Below are 14967 nucleotides of genomic sequence, written 5' to 3'. Positions count from 1 at the left end.
TGCATAGTTTTATACATGAGAGAAAATTGCTTATTTATGTTGATATTGGGCATTCTGTAAACTTTCAATATGCACATATATCCCTGTTTTACATTTATGGATTTGTTAGAGAGGGAATTAAAACTTTTAAAACAAGCTAGCATATATGATTGGCCATTTTAGGAACCTTAGATAGTAGCAGATTGAACTCATGGTGACCTAATCCTCTAATTCAAGTCATGAATTAGTCAAAGTGCTTGTATAAATATCAAATTCAATTATTCAAGCAAACCTCTATAGCTCTTTGCAGTTGTTTTTATATTCTTACAGACATTTGGAGACTATGTTTACTCAAAAACATGGTTTCAGACAAATTATATATTGTTTTTCTTTTAAAATCAAAAGTTAACAAAACCCGGTCCGAGTCACCAAGTTGACCCGCCGAGTCACGAGTCAATAAAGAACGAGTCGAGTTCCGAGTCACGAGTTTTAAAACCTTGGTTTATTGGTTCATTATTGAACCTAATGTATTCAAAGTCGCTTCCTTACATGGTATCAGAGTTTGGTTGGGATCAAGTTGTTCTTTGTTGCATCCGGGAAGCATGCTATTCAAGAAATTTTAAAGAAAAATGGTGAAGTTTTCATTTCTCTCACTCTTTTCTTTCTTAAAGTTATTCGGTATGCATTCCATTCCTTTAAGTGTCGTGCATTATGAAGAATTAGATATGTTTTGCATATGTGTTCTCTTTGTCATTATGAGTTTAGATTATTAACATTCCATTGAATTCTTTTCGTATATTATACCTTTTCGTATGTCTTTCTTTGAAAATTTTTAATACCAGTGAACTTGTTTTTTCGAAAAATTAAATATATGATTGCTCAAAACATGCTTTAATGGATCGGTAAAAATTTATAACCATTGGAGTTATGAACTTATATTTTATATCTAATTTTGTTTATAAGAATACCTTTTATATGAAAGGTAAGTCTTTAAGAAAGTTATGTTAAAATGTTTATGAGATATCTAGTGTAAAACTATTGATCACATACCCTTCTACACTCTCATTATAGTTGATTTGTTCATATTGAAGGTATGTGTTTATCCACTAAAAAGTCCTATATGAGGCTTCTCATAATATCGTGTGTCTCTTTGACAAATGATTGACATATATTATCTATGAAAAATTCCTAATTAAGTTTTGATTCCCCTATTGTATGCACTGAGCATTCCACCAAAAACATGGCTTTGAGCAAATAAGCATTGCAATCTATCGATGACTTTTAGTAAAATTTCTTCTAATGTTTTCTGCTCTATCTTATGCTAGGCCTATTTTGCTAATCATGCATATGCAAAGAAGTTCTATCTATAGTTATTTGGTCAATCATATTTTGTTACAGGAAAGGTTAAAGGAGCTACCAGGAACAACAGTTACCGGCTTCAATGCTGGCAACTTCAGCACTGAAGCTCCCTTGTTAACTCTTCCAGGTTCAGAAGATAAAAATGAGTTCCCAGACACTCAGGTTTGATCCTGTTCTTTCATGCTCTTTTGGAAGAATCTTGTTAGAAAATTTTTGACACATTTCCTTCCTTCAGATATCAGAGTTTCTTCAAAGTTACCACTCTGCGGAGCATGGCGGTCTTGGTGAAGCCTGGAATGAGATTCATCGTGCACACATTCATCCATTTCCTCACAGTCAAGTCAGAGAAAGTCAACCCCAGTTTGCTGAGTTTGAGCAGATTTACAATAATGTTAGTCCTTTCCCACAATCCACTTTGGAAGGTCAGACCAATTATGATACTAATCTCTTCTTCTCTTATTCATAAACTTCACATTTATTTGTCTTCATGATAACGCGTGTTTCACTTGTTACTAGGATTAGAAATTTCATTTTTGTTGCAAAACATTTCTGATTATATTATATCTTTTTATTCAATATATTTTGCAATGTCGTTATCTAATTGAAGCATTTAATTTCTGAGATAAAGGAAGCTTCTGCCATCAATAATTTTGTATCTCTTATCCATACACTATCCATATGTTAGGGTCTAACCCCGATTTGATAATAAATTACAAGGAACCTGTAAATGTTTGTTACATGCAAAAATGGCTCATGAATTGATTGATTTTATAGTTTAATCTAATCAAATGTCAGACATCCATCATCTGTTGAAAGAATTTTATTTGAAAAGGAAACTCCTTTATGTTATTGCCACATTGGCACTACACTGCCATGCCATCACATTTCTTATTTGTTCTTTCTTGTAGGTTCTGAATTGACTTTTTGTCTGTTGCTACCCTTTTTACAGGTCCTCCACAAAGCATTTTGTCCAGCTTTCTGCATTCTTTTGTGGATAGTGGTCGAGCTGGTATTCCTTTTCATCCAGTAGCGCTTCCAGTTTTGGGTTTGTCTGAATCTGATAAACGATGTATATTGGATCGCAGCAGCATAATGGCACGGCATTTTTTTGCTGATAAGAGTGATGATTATATTAATGCCCAGGTCTACAAATTAACATGGTTTTAAGTTGCAGTTTTGGTTGCATAAGCTTTTATGTTGCTTATGTTATTCTGTCCTTGTAGGCCTTCCATATCTTCTAATTTATTTGCCTGTAATATAATACAAATGGTTTCATTCCCAGGTAACAACACTGTTACATTCTTTAGACATTGATAATGATTTGCGGGCTAAGGGGCATCAACGTGGAAGGTACCCTGAATTGGAAGAGTATTGGACTGAATCTCAAGGTGCCCCAAACTATGCAACTGCACATGCTGCTCATAGATGGGTTGATGAGTACACGCAGAGCAGATCACAATCTGAATCTTGGGCGGATGCTTTTGAGAAACAACATGGTGTGGACAGTTGGATCTCTCAGTTTGAGCAGGTTGTTTCATATACCGAGTTGACCTTTCTCTTCATCTGTTTTTCTGTCAAAACATTATGTGATGAGGTGTATCTAGAAAACTAAAAACTAAAGTAATGTAGGACCAGCTATAGGAAATAGTATTTTCACCTGCTGATTGTTGCTGTGGCAATCTGATTGAGAGAATGGGAAAATACAACTTGCATGTGGGCTTGTAAAATTTTTTCAATAATTTTGAAATTATCTGTCTATGTTGCGAAAGGCATTCATTTCTCCTTTGCTCAAGTTGGTGTCAATTCCTTCTCCCTGTCTGTGTATCTGTGTGCATGGCATGTATGTGCATTTCTGTATGTGTGTGTGCATTGCATGCATCTATGTCACATAGGTGCAGGTGCGGATGCGGTGATGCGGCACTTTAAAAAACTTGGGTGCGGGGGTGTGGGGAGGGTATATATATATAATTTTTAACAGTTTTAAGTTAACATTACGTGTATATATATATATATATATATATATATATATATATATATATATATATATATATATATATATATATATATATATAAAACTGGACTTGGTAAGGGTTAATTGAATCTACTTTTGGACAGAAATGGACCTCAGTGTGGTTGACTTCACTTGATATAAAGGAAGCCATGTCCAAGTGTTGTACCCGCATGGATGCGGGTGCGATGCCGGTGCGGTGTCCTGTTAGAAGAGTGTGTTACATAGGCATGCATGGTTTGGGATGGGGAAGGGGATCGGATTATGCACTTATCTACATGCATGTTTATGTGCTTGTTTATTTTTTGGAACATTTTTATCTGTAAGTTGAAGATTGTTTCAGATGAATGTATGATGCCATTTTTATTATTCTTTTTTCTTAATTTCATTTCAGGAACAACAAATGGCATCAAGCAGTCAAATAGCAGGTACAAGCATGTCAAACTTAGCGGCAATGGAACAGTCTCGCATGCTCGCACATTCATTAGCACAAAATGAAGATCCAAGATTTCAGGCATGTTTTGGAGATAACATTTAGACTTCCATTGCGGTCTTGCTATTTTATTATCGCTTAATTTTATGGTTCTCCTTTGGTTATATGAATAGGCACTTGTATTGTTTGTTTTGTACTCTGTAATATTATCCTTTGATGGATGCTTTTTCAGTTGGAGTCTAATGAAGGATGGTAAAGGTGGCATGTTCTTAGGTTGAAATTTGTTTATTCTATCTTGTTCTTTGTGAACCTTTATTTTGGTGGCCTGTAATATAGGTGAATGCTCTTTTAATAAAACTTTGAAAGAAATAAAAGGAATTTTCATGCCAGAACAGAATATATATATATATATATATATATATATATATATATATATATATATATTATAAAGTTTTCATAACAATCACATGAGAAGTTTGCCAAGTTTTCTTTTTTTTTTCTTTTTTCTCTTTTAAGGTTTATCCCCTAAGACTCAATTTACAGTGGACTGCCAAGAAGGGGGGAAAAAGATCAAAAGGAAATGATGGCTGCATACAAAATTTCATTTGTATAATGTGTTGTCTCCTCTCTAGTTTGAAAGGGATTTTCATTAAATTTTTACCTGTAAGACTTATGGTTATATTGCCGAAAAGTAAATGTGTTGGCATTCTTCTTGCTACAGCCTGGTCTGATATTATTCCCTTCCATTTTACTCTTGCTGGATAATCAACGTTGTTTATTTTTTCCTGAATTGTCAACTTTATAAGCCTATTCTTACTTTCCCAATTTTATTGTTATATGGTTTGTACACATTCTCACGTTCAAATATGGGAGCAGAATTCAAAGTTCCTTCAATTTGTGTCAAAGATGAGTCGTGGGGAGTTAATTGTTGACGACAATCAAGTCAAGCCAGCAACATCATCTCTTTCTAACGATTGGGCAGAGGAGTACCATCAACAGTATGATGCGACCATGAATTCTTGGACCAATCAGTTTGCAAGTGATGTAAGTGTATTTTCACAAATTTATTACGTATAAAAAAATGGGACTGCATTTAGTTAAGAACAACAACAACAACAACAACAACTACGCCTTCATCCCAAAACCATTGGGGTCAGCGATATGAACCAAAAAAGAAATTCATTTGGGGTCTTCCACATGAATCCTTTTCCTCCAATCATTTCTATCCAATGCCATGTCCTCGGTGAGGTTCAAAGCATTCATATCTTTTCCTATCATCTCCATCCAAGTCTTCCTAGGCCTACCCCGACCTCTTTTAACTAATATATTTTCCCATTTCTCCAACCTTCTAACTGGAGCATCATTAGGCCTTCGCCGAATATGTCCAAACCACCGTAAACGATTCTCTCGCATCTTATTTTCAATGGGTGCAACACCTACCTTCTTACGTATCTCCTCGTTCCGAATCTTATCTTTTATTGTATTTCCACACATCCATCTAAGCATCCGCATCTCAGCTACACTCATTTTTTGAATATGATGTCTCTTGGCAGCCCAACATTCCGAACCATATAGTAAAGTGGGTCTAATAGTCGTCCTATAAAACTTTCCCTTCAACCGCAATGGCATTCTACGATCGCACAACACTCCAGTTGCACTTTTCCATTTCATCCACCCAACCTTTATCCTATGATTTACATCCCCATCAATTTCTCCATACTTTTGAATGATGGATCCCAAATATTTGAAATAACCATTCACCGGTATTTCTTGCTCACCGAGCTTCACTACACTCCCATCACTACTTCGTTGCTTACTAAACCGACATTCCATATATTCCGTCTTACTCTTACTCAACTTAAAACCTCTAGCTTCTAATGTCTGTCTCCATAATTCTAACTTAGCATTAACCCCAGCTCTAGACTCATCAATCAAAACAATATCATCAGCAAACAACATACACCACGGTACATTTTCTTGAATTGATCTCGTAAGCTCATCCATCACTATCGCAAATAGGAAAGGGCTTAAAGCAGATCCTTGATGTAACCCAACCGTTATCGGAAAATTGGTTGTCACCCCTCCACAAGTGCGGACATTGGTTACTACTCCTTCATACATATCTTTAATTATACTAATGTACTTGAGAGAAACACCTTTCTTCATTATTGTCCACCAAAGAACGTCCCTAGGTACTCTATCGTATGCCTTTTCTAAATCAATAAAAACCATATGCAAATCTTTGTTCCTCTCTCTATATCTTTCAATAAGTTGTCTAAGAAGATGTATAGCTTCCATAGTTGATCTTCCAGGCATAAAACCAAACTGATTCTCCGATATCATGACAACCTTCCTCAACCTAGACTCAATCACCCTCTCCCATTTAGTTAAGAAAAATGATTAAAAAAAATTGAAACATATTTTTTGCATGTATTCTACTCAAACTAGGTCTTATACATATGCTGCCTTGATTTTCCAGCACCTATAAATATGTAATGCATCTGTCTACAATAAATTTTACTTGAAAAAAAACTCCTGTTAGTATATGCCAAAGTGAATATGCAAATATTAGGAATATGGAATACTTAGGCTCCTTAGATGGAAATTTTCAGCCCCAAACAAGATGACTGTAGTCTGTGGAATATGTAATGCACCAAATTGGCAGTGCTAAAGATTATTGCCTCTTATATCTCTCCAAACCGTATAGAAATATCATTAGTTTCTTACACACTGAAACTTATAGTAGTTTCTCTTCATGTGATCTGTAAGCTATAAGTAAGCAGATATATAGATGGTGACTAGTCACAAGCTAAAGTTTGTTTCTTGAAAGAGTCATGCTCGCTGTTGAAGGATTAAAATTCTTGGAAAAGGAAATTGAATACATGGAAGCTCATGTCTTCAGGAAATCAACATTATTCTTTTGTTGCGACTTCTCATATTATAAGAGACTTTTGTTCATTTATGTACTTATACTATCATTAATATGCAAAAAAGATTATTGCTACTGCTACTTGGTGGGACCTCCAAATCCATTATGGATCTTTGTCTGTGATTATTGGATGTCCAAATTGATCAAATTCGATCTTATCTGAATCCTGAACCAGTTACCATGAAAAGGTCCAAGCCCATAAAGAGTCAAACTTGGCCTAGTTCAATATTGTATAAAAAAACCCTTTGGTCAAGCTACAAATATGGACGTAGTTTGTTATAAAACTTGAACTATAATAAATCAAAGTAACATCTAGATTTTACCTATAACATTCATGTATGTGATTGTAATTTAATTGAATAAGGCTGAATCTGGAATGGAACTAAAGATGCTTTTATCAGATTTGAGGTATCTTCAATTTCAGCATACCCAACATAAGAAAAGACAAGAATGGAGGAGTAGAGTTGAGCTATGTCACAGGGATTCGGCTAGCAGGGTGCCGCACCCTCGTCGACGCGACTCGACGCGGGTGCGGCACCGGGTGCGGTCAACCCGACCCTGGGTGCGTTGACCGCACCCAGGGTCATTTTTGTCCATTTTTTTGGATTTAAATTTTTTATTTTTTTCTGCTCCCGTACCCCCCTTCCTGCAAGGGCAAAAACAATGAATCAGGCTCCACAACTCATCACTTTCATCTTTGGGGACAACCATATAAGATAAAAAATGGTAAAAAGTAAGTTGGGCATAAATGTCATGGACCTTAATAGCTACCATACATTCATACATATAGATTATATATATATATATATATATATATATATATATATATATATTACATTTTTGCCCCTGTCGCACCCCCGCACCCGGGTTTTTTGGAAGTGCCGAATCCTCGCACCCGCACTCGCACCCATGTGACATAGGAGTTGAGGGATTTTTTGAATTCACGTCTTCCCTATGTGGGAATATTGTGCGACTCGTGTGTGTATATATATATATATATATATATATATGATTCAGTTGCAAATACAAATGATTTACAAAAAACCCCAGATCGATAACATATACTAAAGCATACAAGAGGGGTAAAACAGGAATAGAAGAAAGTAATACATAACAACTTGGCTATCTGGATCTAGGATCCAATATGGATTGTCCAGATTCGGACCAGGGTCACATCTCAATAACCTCCCTCAAGTTGTACATGGTAATTACCATGGACAACTTGGACTTTAAATGTCAAAACCTTCGCTTAGTCAAGCCCTTAGTAAACAGGTCAGCCAACTGATCTTCTGTTTTGTTGAGACATGCCTATAAGGGCATTTTGGGTTTACGTATTATTATATATTGTGTGGGGGTTATTTTGTAATTTGGTGCTCAAGTTTAATCTCTATTTAAGTAGAGATTAAACCCTAATATGAAAATGTGACTTTCCCTCTCTCTCTCTCTCTCTCTCGGTTCCTGTGTGCTTCATTAAAGCTTCAACATGGTATCAGAGCAGCGTGCGACCTTGGGTGCCTGAGTTCTAGCATCATCTTAGTCGGAGGAGATCAACATCCTTCTCTGCTGATCAGAGTTCGGTCCTTTTGTGTGAAGATCAGACCTGGCGACAGATTTGCAGTCAGACCTAGTCATGACTATTGACTAGAGGTCGTGACTCAGATTTGAAGCCAAATCTGGGAGCAGTTTGGAAATCTACTGAAGATGGATCGTTGGAGCAGCAGGTTGATATCTGGGTGTTGAAGTCTTGGCGTTGACGATGTTGCAGTTGGTGGTGATTTAGAGCCCGTTGCATGGTGTGGACCAGATCTCTCCATTGCAGGCATGTTAAAGATGCTGTGATCAGATCTGATCTGTTGTGGTCGTGAGCTGCTGCTGTTAATATCGTTGTGGTGCTGGCAATCAACGGTCTCTGTATTGACGTGGGTTGCTGATCATGTGGGTTGACGTGGTGATGTTAAATCATATCATATTCAGATCTGATATTTGTTTTTGGTGTAGCTGAGAAATGATCGAATAATTGTCTCCCCAAGGTCACTCAATAAGTATCTAATCCATATAGCTTCTGCCGTGCCTGCAGCCATCGACCTGTATTCAGCCTCTGTACTTGGTTGTGCCACTGCCTTTTGTTTTCTGCTGCTCAAGGACACTAAATTGTGTCTAATATATACACAATATCCAGAGACAGACCGTCTCTCATCTGGATCTCCTGCCCAATCTGCGTCTGTATAAGTGATGAGTTCATGCCCTTTATGTAGGTTATTGTTCTTGTGATAAACAAGTCCGTCTCCTATAGTTCCGTTTAAATAGCGTAGAATGCACATCACTACTTCCATATGACCTTCCGTTGGAGCATGCATAAACTGGGATACCTGATTAACAACATAAACTATATCAGGTCTGGTAAAGGTCAAATACTGCAGCATCCCCACAAGGCTTCTATACGTTGTAGGGTTGACACAAAGATGGCCATTTTCAGAGCTCAGCCTTTGATGTAATACACTGGGAGTGCTGACTGGTTTGCAATTCGTCATCCCGGCTCTTTTCAGAAGATCAAGAGTGTATTTTTGTTGCATGAGTGTCAATGTGTCCTGTTGTCTGTCAACTTCCACACCAAGTCTCAACTCCCCTAAATCTTTCATCTTGAAAGTTTTCATTAAAAATCGCTTCACGTCTTGCACATGGTTATCTGAACTCCCAGTGATCACAATGTCATCAATATATATAAGAAGTATAACGATGTCTGTCTTTTGATAAATAAAGAGCGAGTGATCCAGAGAGCATCTTCTAAAACCATAGCCTTGGATTTGCATAGAGAAACTTTCAAACCAAGAATGAGACGCCTGTTTCAACCCATACAGAGATTTCCTTAGTTTGCACACCCAGGCAGTAGGATCCTTCTCGGCATATCCAGGTGGTTGCTCCTATATACTTCCTCCTTTAAAGTTCCATGCAAGAATGCATTTTTAACATCCATCTGGCTAAGCCTCCATTCTCGATCGACTGCTAGGGATATGATGACACGAATTGTACCCATTTTGACTACCAGACTAAAGGTCTCATCGTAATCTTCACCATATTGTTGTGTGAACCCTCGAGCAACAAGTCGCGCCTTATATCGGTCAATACTACCTTCGGGTTTATACTTTGTTTTATAAACCCATTTTGAGCCAACAACATTCTTTCCTTCCGGTCGAGGTACTATTTCCCAAGTCTGGCACTCATGAAGTGCTTCAATTTCTTCATTCATAGCTTCAGTCCAATGACGAGATTGAAGGGCTTGATTAAAACAAGTGGGTTCCTCCTGTTTTGTGAGTTGAGACATAAACAACTGGAAGTCAAGGGAAAAGGTCTCATAACTCACCCATCGTTGAATAGGATGCCTAATACGTGACAACCTTTGAGCCGGATCATCGGTGATGCTTTCCACATTCCTCGACCCTGTATTTTTGTCCCTCCTAGTGTATATCTGTCCAGAAAAGCGTTCTACTGGAGGTGGCTCAACTGGAGATGGTTCAACATGCATCTGTGAGTCATCCAACTCTCTACTCAAGCCGAAGGAAGGACAATTCGCCTGACATGATTCTCCTGTATTAGCAACAAGATCTGCGCTCATCCATGGATCATATACCTTTAATTCTCGAGATGGCAACTCATCAGAATCATTGATCTGAAAATTTTGTTCATCAAAAACAACATTTCTGGAGGTCCTAATACGTTTTGTAGTAGGGTCATAACATCGATAGCTTTTGTATTCATCCGCATACCCAACAAATCTGCACTTAGCGGCCTTATCCTGAAACTTATTTCGCAGTGATGAATCAATATGTACGTAACATACACAACCAAAAACACGCAGCTCATCATAAGAGGGATGTTGCCCAAATAAAGTATAATAGGGAGATTTCCGATCCAGAAGTGCCATAGGAAGACGATTTATGACATGAACAGATGTGTGAAAAACTTCTGTCCAGAGACTAACGGGCACATTGCTATCATGTAACATGCTCATCGCACTCTCGACAATATGCCTGTGTTTCCTATCCGCAACCCCATTTTGTTGAGGGGTATGAGGGCAAGAAACCTGTCGACTTATTCCTTTATCCCGAAGAAAGGCAATAAACTCGTTCGATGAATATTCTCCTCCACCATCACATTGTAAATGCACACTATCACAGAAAAACTTGGTTTTGACCATCGAATGAAATTCTCGAAATATTTGGAAAACTTCATGCTTATGTTTCAAGAAATATATCCAAGTATAACGGGAATAAGAATCAACAAAGATAACATAGTAACGACTACCAGAAAGAGAATGAATAGGTGCAGGTTTCCAAACATCGGAACAAATAATCTCAAATGGCCTTGAAGCTCTTTTATTAATGATATGAAACGGAAGAACATGACTTTTGCAGAGTTCACATGAGGAACATTTATTACTTTCTAAAAATGAACAAGATTTTCAACAAAGCCCCGACTACAATGTCCCAAGCGACTGTGCCAAATGTTTGGCTTATTACAATGATATGATGAATTAAAAACTTTCAATGAAGGAAAAAACATAGGCTCTGAAGGCGAAGACACTGAAGAATGCTTGAACGACTTCAACTGGAGAACTGAGACTGAAGACGAAGACACTGAGGGAATTTCCTTGAAGACGTACATGTTTCCTTGATGCTCCCCCTTAGCGAACGTCTCCTTCGTTCGTAGATCCTTAACATAAACAGAAGAGGGAGTAAATTCGACGGAAAAATTCATATCATCAACAAGTTTAGCCATAGAAACAATGTTCTTTTTAATATTAGGGGCAAGGAGGACATCAAACAAATGAAGTGAGGACTTTGACATAGGGATATGTGCACTGCCAGTATGGCTAATGGAGTGATAAGTTCCATCTCCCGTAACTATACTACCTTTTTCAAAATAAGGCAATAAGTGAGATAACTTACTTGCATTACCCGTGACATGAGTGGCAGCACCAGAATCAACGTACCACTCGCCTTGCTCATTTTGCTTGATCGTCATATGTGACAATGCTGATAACAAAAGTTGTTGCACATCTGTAGATGGCGCTTTCATGTCCACAATAGAAGTTTTATTTTCAATTTTGTTTATTTTTCCTCTATTCTGTAGCTTAAACCAACAATCAGCTTTCACATGTCCTCTTTTGTTACATAAGAAACAAGTGGGCACTTTTCTATGATTCCCTGCATTAGAGACACCCGAAATATTAGGTGTATGTAAGATACCACATCCTCCCTGTCCAAAGCGGCCTCGGCCTCTGCCCCCTTGATGCCTTGCATTTCCTCGTCCAAAACCTACAGAAGTCTCCATAGCCAAAACTGAATGAGAACGAGCTGATTCATTTTCTTCTGCCCTTTGTTTCATAAGAGGGACTGGATGACGAGTATGAATCCATATCAATGGCAACAATGAATAGGCGAACAAAAAAGATTGAAGAAAACAAACTGAGTTGAGATCACTTAATCAATCAGCATGGCTGCAATAAGAATATGTACTTGTGCAACCAATACCTTGAAAGGGAATTCCTTTTTTTTTTTTTGAGAATGAGAATGTAATCTGTTACAGTTTGCCTATAGGCATTGCACAAAAAACTCTGATTTCACTGCTGATTGAAAATGATGGAAAACATCAAGACAAATTCGAGAAAATCTGATACGATGGTGAATGCTAAACTATGGCAATGAGAAATAAACAAAATAGTATGAATCAAGGAGTATTCACAGCATAGACTTAGGAAAATATTAACGCACGTTAAATAGAACACAATAAGTGCAGTTGGGGATAAAAGAAGTGATATCAAAGAAGGAGATACAGTCAGATAATGACGTTGAAGATTTTAGAAGAAGTCGATGCCAGCATAGACTTAGGAAAATATTAACGCACGTTAAATAGATCACAGTAAGTGCAGTTGGGGATAAAAGAAGTGATATCGAAGAAGGAGATACAGTCAGATGATGATGTTGAAGAAGAAGAAGGAGATGCAACTGATGTTGAAGAAGATATTGACAGACGGTGTTGACATACGATGGTGAAGAAGAAGAGATGCCGATGTTGAAGAAGTCTTGACAGACGATGTTGAAGAAAGAAGGAAGAGACGCAGCCGAAGAACAGGATGAAGGAGTCTTCTTCACGGCTGCCTTTTTCAGATCTCGTTGAATGTGTGGCTGGTAGGGTTCCACAGCCGTAGCTTTGATACCATATAAGAAAACAAGTGAGATAGGTTTGCTTCACGCCTCACCTGCACAGGAAACAGAAAGAAAGAGAGAAGCACAAAGCTGGGGTGGCAGAACACGCACGACCTCCAAGCCCTAATTCTTATATAAACATAAGTAAGAATACAATGGGATGATATTACAATATTGCCATTAATGAAACATCATTTTGCGTGTTCTATTTAACGTGCGTATGGATCTGGATCCAGATCCATACACATACTATATTTTAACAAAAGATGCAAAGACATACAGATGGACATAGGATAACACGATGCATAGATGAAATACTGTGTTGTGATTTGCACAAGATGCAGAGATTTTAACTCATGATATCGTAAGGTGATGCTTTACAACCAAATATGCTATAGCAATGTGCAAGACTTTACAAGATACATACACAAAACTGGGAATAACAGAAAAAATGAAAACACGATGCAACAACGATACTTATAATATATACACGATTGCAGAAATGCAAAGGTCTTAGCTGATCAAACCCTGCATATGGGATGACTCCAGCTGATTGGGTCTTCGTGGTACCATTAGCCACCATTCACGCCCATATTATAGAGATCCTGGCATAGTTGAGTGATCAAATAATACATTAATTGTTGTAATGATGTTGAAGATGATGGACTTCACGGTAGATAGCAGAAGGTTCCATGATGGAGATGAGAACGATCCTCGTAGCGGATTCAAGGGTTGGCTTCCATGGTGAGACCAAATGCCAATGGGAATACATGAGATTATTCAATTGGGTAAGCATCAAATTACTTTCAGAGGTAATAGATTCAATCAAACCTCGATTACATTTATAAGACTTCACCTCAGTAATAGTAAAGAGATCCTCTGCTTAAAGGATTCAACAGTGGTCAGGGATTTAACAAAGAGAGTGATTCTAATAATGTTAAAACCCAATGTAGATGCAGTATTGAACAAAAATAGAAGGCTATCAACTGGATGCTAAAAGATCCGTTAAACAAAATGCATTACAGGATTAGCGAAATCAGAGGGAAAGAAAGAAAGAGAATAAAAATAAATATGACAGTGATAATATTGCATCGAAAACAGGAAATTAATCTTGCAGATACAGAAAACAAGTGATAAAAGAAACTATCCATTAAATAAAACGCTTTACAGAACTTAAGAAGAAAGGAAAAGGAAATATATAAAATGAAATAAAGATGAGGAATCGTATGAGTCATGAGATGCCGATGATAATAAGAAATCCGAACCAGCGAAAATTTTGCTACTAAAGCGAGATAAAATGTCTGAATCGGGAGATTTCATTTGATATCGCACAGGGATGCGTTGGGATTGCTACAGACAACCCAATGCCGTCCATGGTGCGCTAATGAGAACGATGAGGAATCAAAAGAATCAAAGGGAAACTGCAAAATAAATGTAGAGATGGAATTAAAATTCAAAACTCAGATGAATCGGCGATGCCATTGCGAGGCATCGTCGATCCTCAATAAAAAAAATGGTTGAAACAGATCATCAGAGGGGAGTCTCTGAAATAAGCAAAAGAAATTGCAATCGAAATGACAATCAAAGAAAGTGAAGACGAAGTGCGAAAATGATGAAAGAAACTTTAAAATAATTAAACAAAACAGGGGGTGTCTGCTTACCATGTATGGCGGAATTGCAAAAAAAAAAATTTAAAAAATATAAACCAGCGAATGTACAAGAGAAAATATAGCCAATCGAAGGGCCTAAAGTTTTATTGCAAAACGCAAGTCGATATTGCTTATGAGCAAATTGACGTTGCGTATGTTGCTTCAGCAGAAAAGGGATGGAAAACGAGAAAGAAAATCTAAAAGAAGAGAAAGACAGAGGTAGACTCCCAGAGAGAATATAACAGTAGAGGAGGATAATGACTTACTGTGGCTTACTCGACTTGGAAGAGGGAATTCTCCTTTATTCCCTGTTGAATTTATTCACCGGTTGCAGAGGATGAAGACAGGAAGAACATAAGGGAAAAGAGGCTGCGATGCTGTTGAGAGACAACCGACTTCAACTC

General features: G+C 37.5%; 1 protein-coding gene across 3 annotated transcripts in view; it reads left to right on the top strand.

Moving 5' to 3' along the window:
* LOC149812578 (peroxisome biogenesis protein 5-like) overlaps positions 1-14967 on the top strand; it is a 72408-nt gene that overhangs the window by 6138 nt on the left and 51303 nt on the right. For 2 of the 3 annotated variants that reach the window (XM_089991943.1, XM_089991944.1), the window contains exons 2-7: positions 1378-1500; positions 1574-1760; positions 2288-2481; positions 2621-2866; positions 3741-3860; positions 4656-4823. In XM_089991943.1, coding sequence (XP_089848069.1) covers positions 1378-1500; positions 1574-1760; positions 2288-2481; positions 2621-2866; positions 3741-3860; positions 4656-4823 — 1038 coding nt within the window. The remainder of the gene's footprint in view (positions 1-1377; positions 1501-1573; positions 1761-2287; positions 2482-2620; positions 2867-3740; positions 3861-4655; positions 4824-14967) is intronic. The other variant, XM_089991945.1, reaches the window with a different exon arrangement.

The sequence above is a fragment of the Nuphar pumila genome, chromosome 16, assembly GCF_984573655.1.
Source record: "Nuphar pumila chromosome 16, dmNupPumi1.hap1.1, whole genome shotgun sequence".
Lineage (NCBI taxonomy): Eukaryota > Viridiplantae > Streptophyta > Magnoliopsida > Nymphaeales > Nymphaeaceae > Nuphar > Nuphar pumila.
This window is presented reverse-complemented; position numbering and strand designations above follow the sequence as displayed.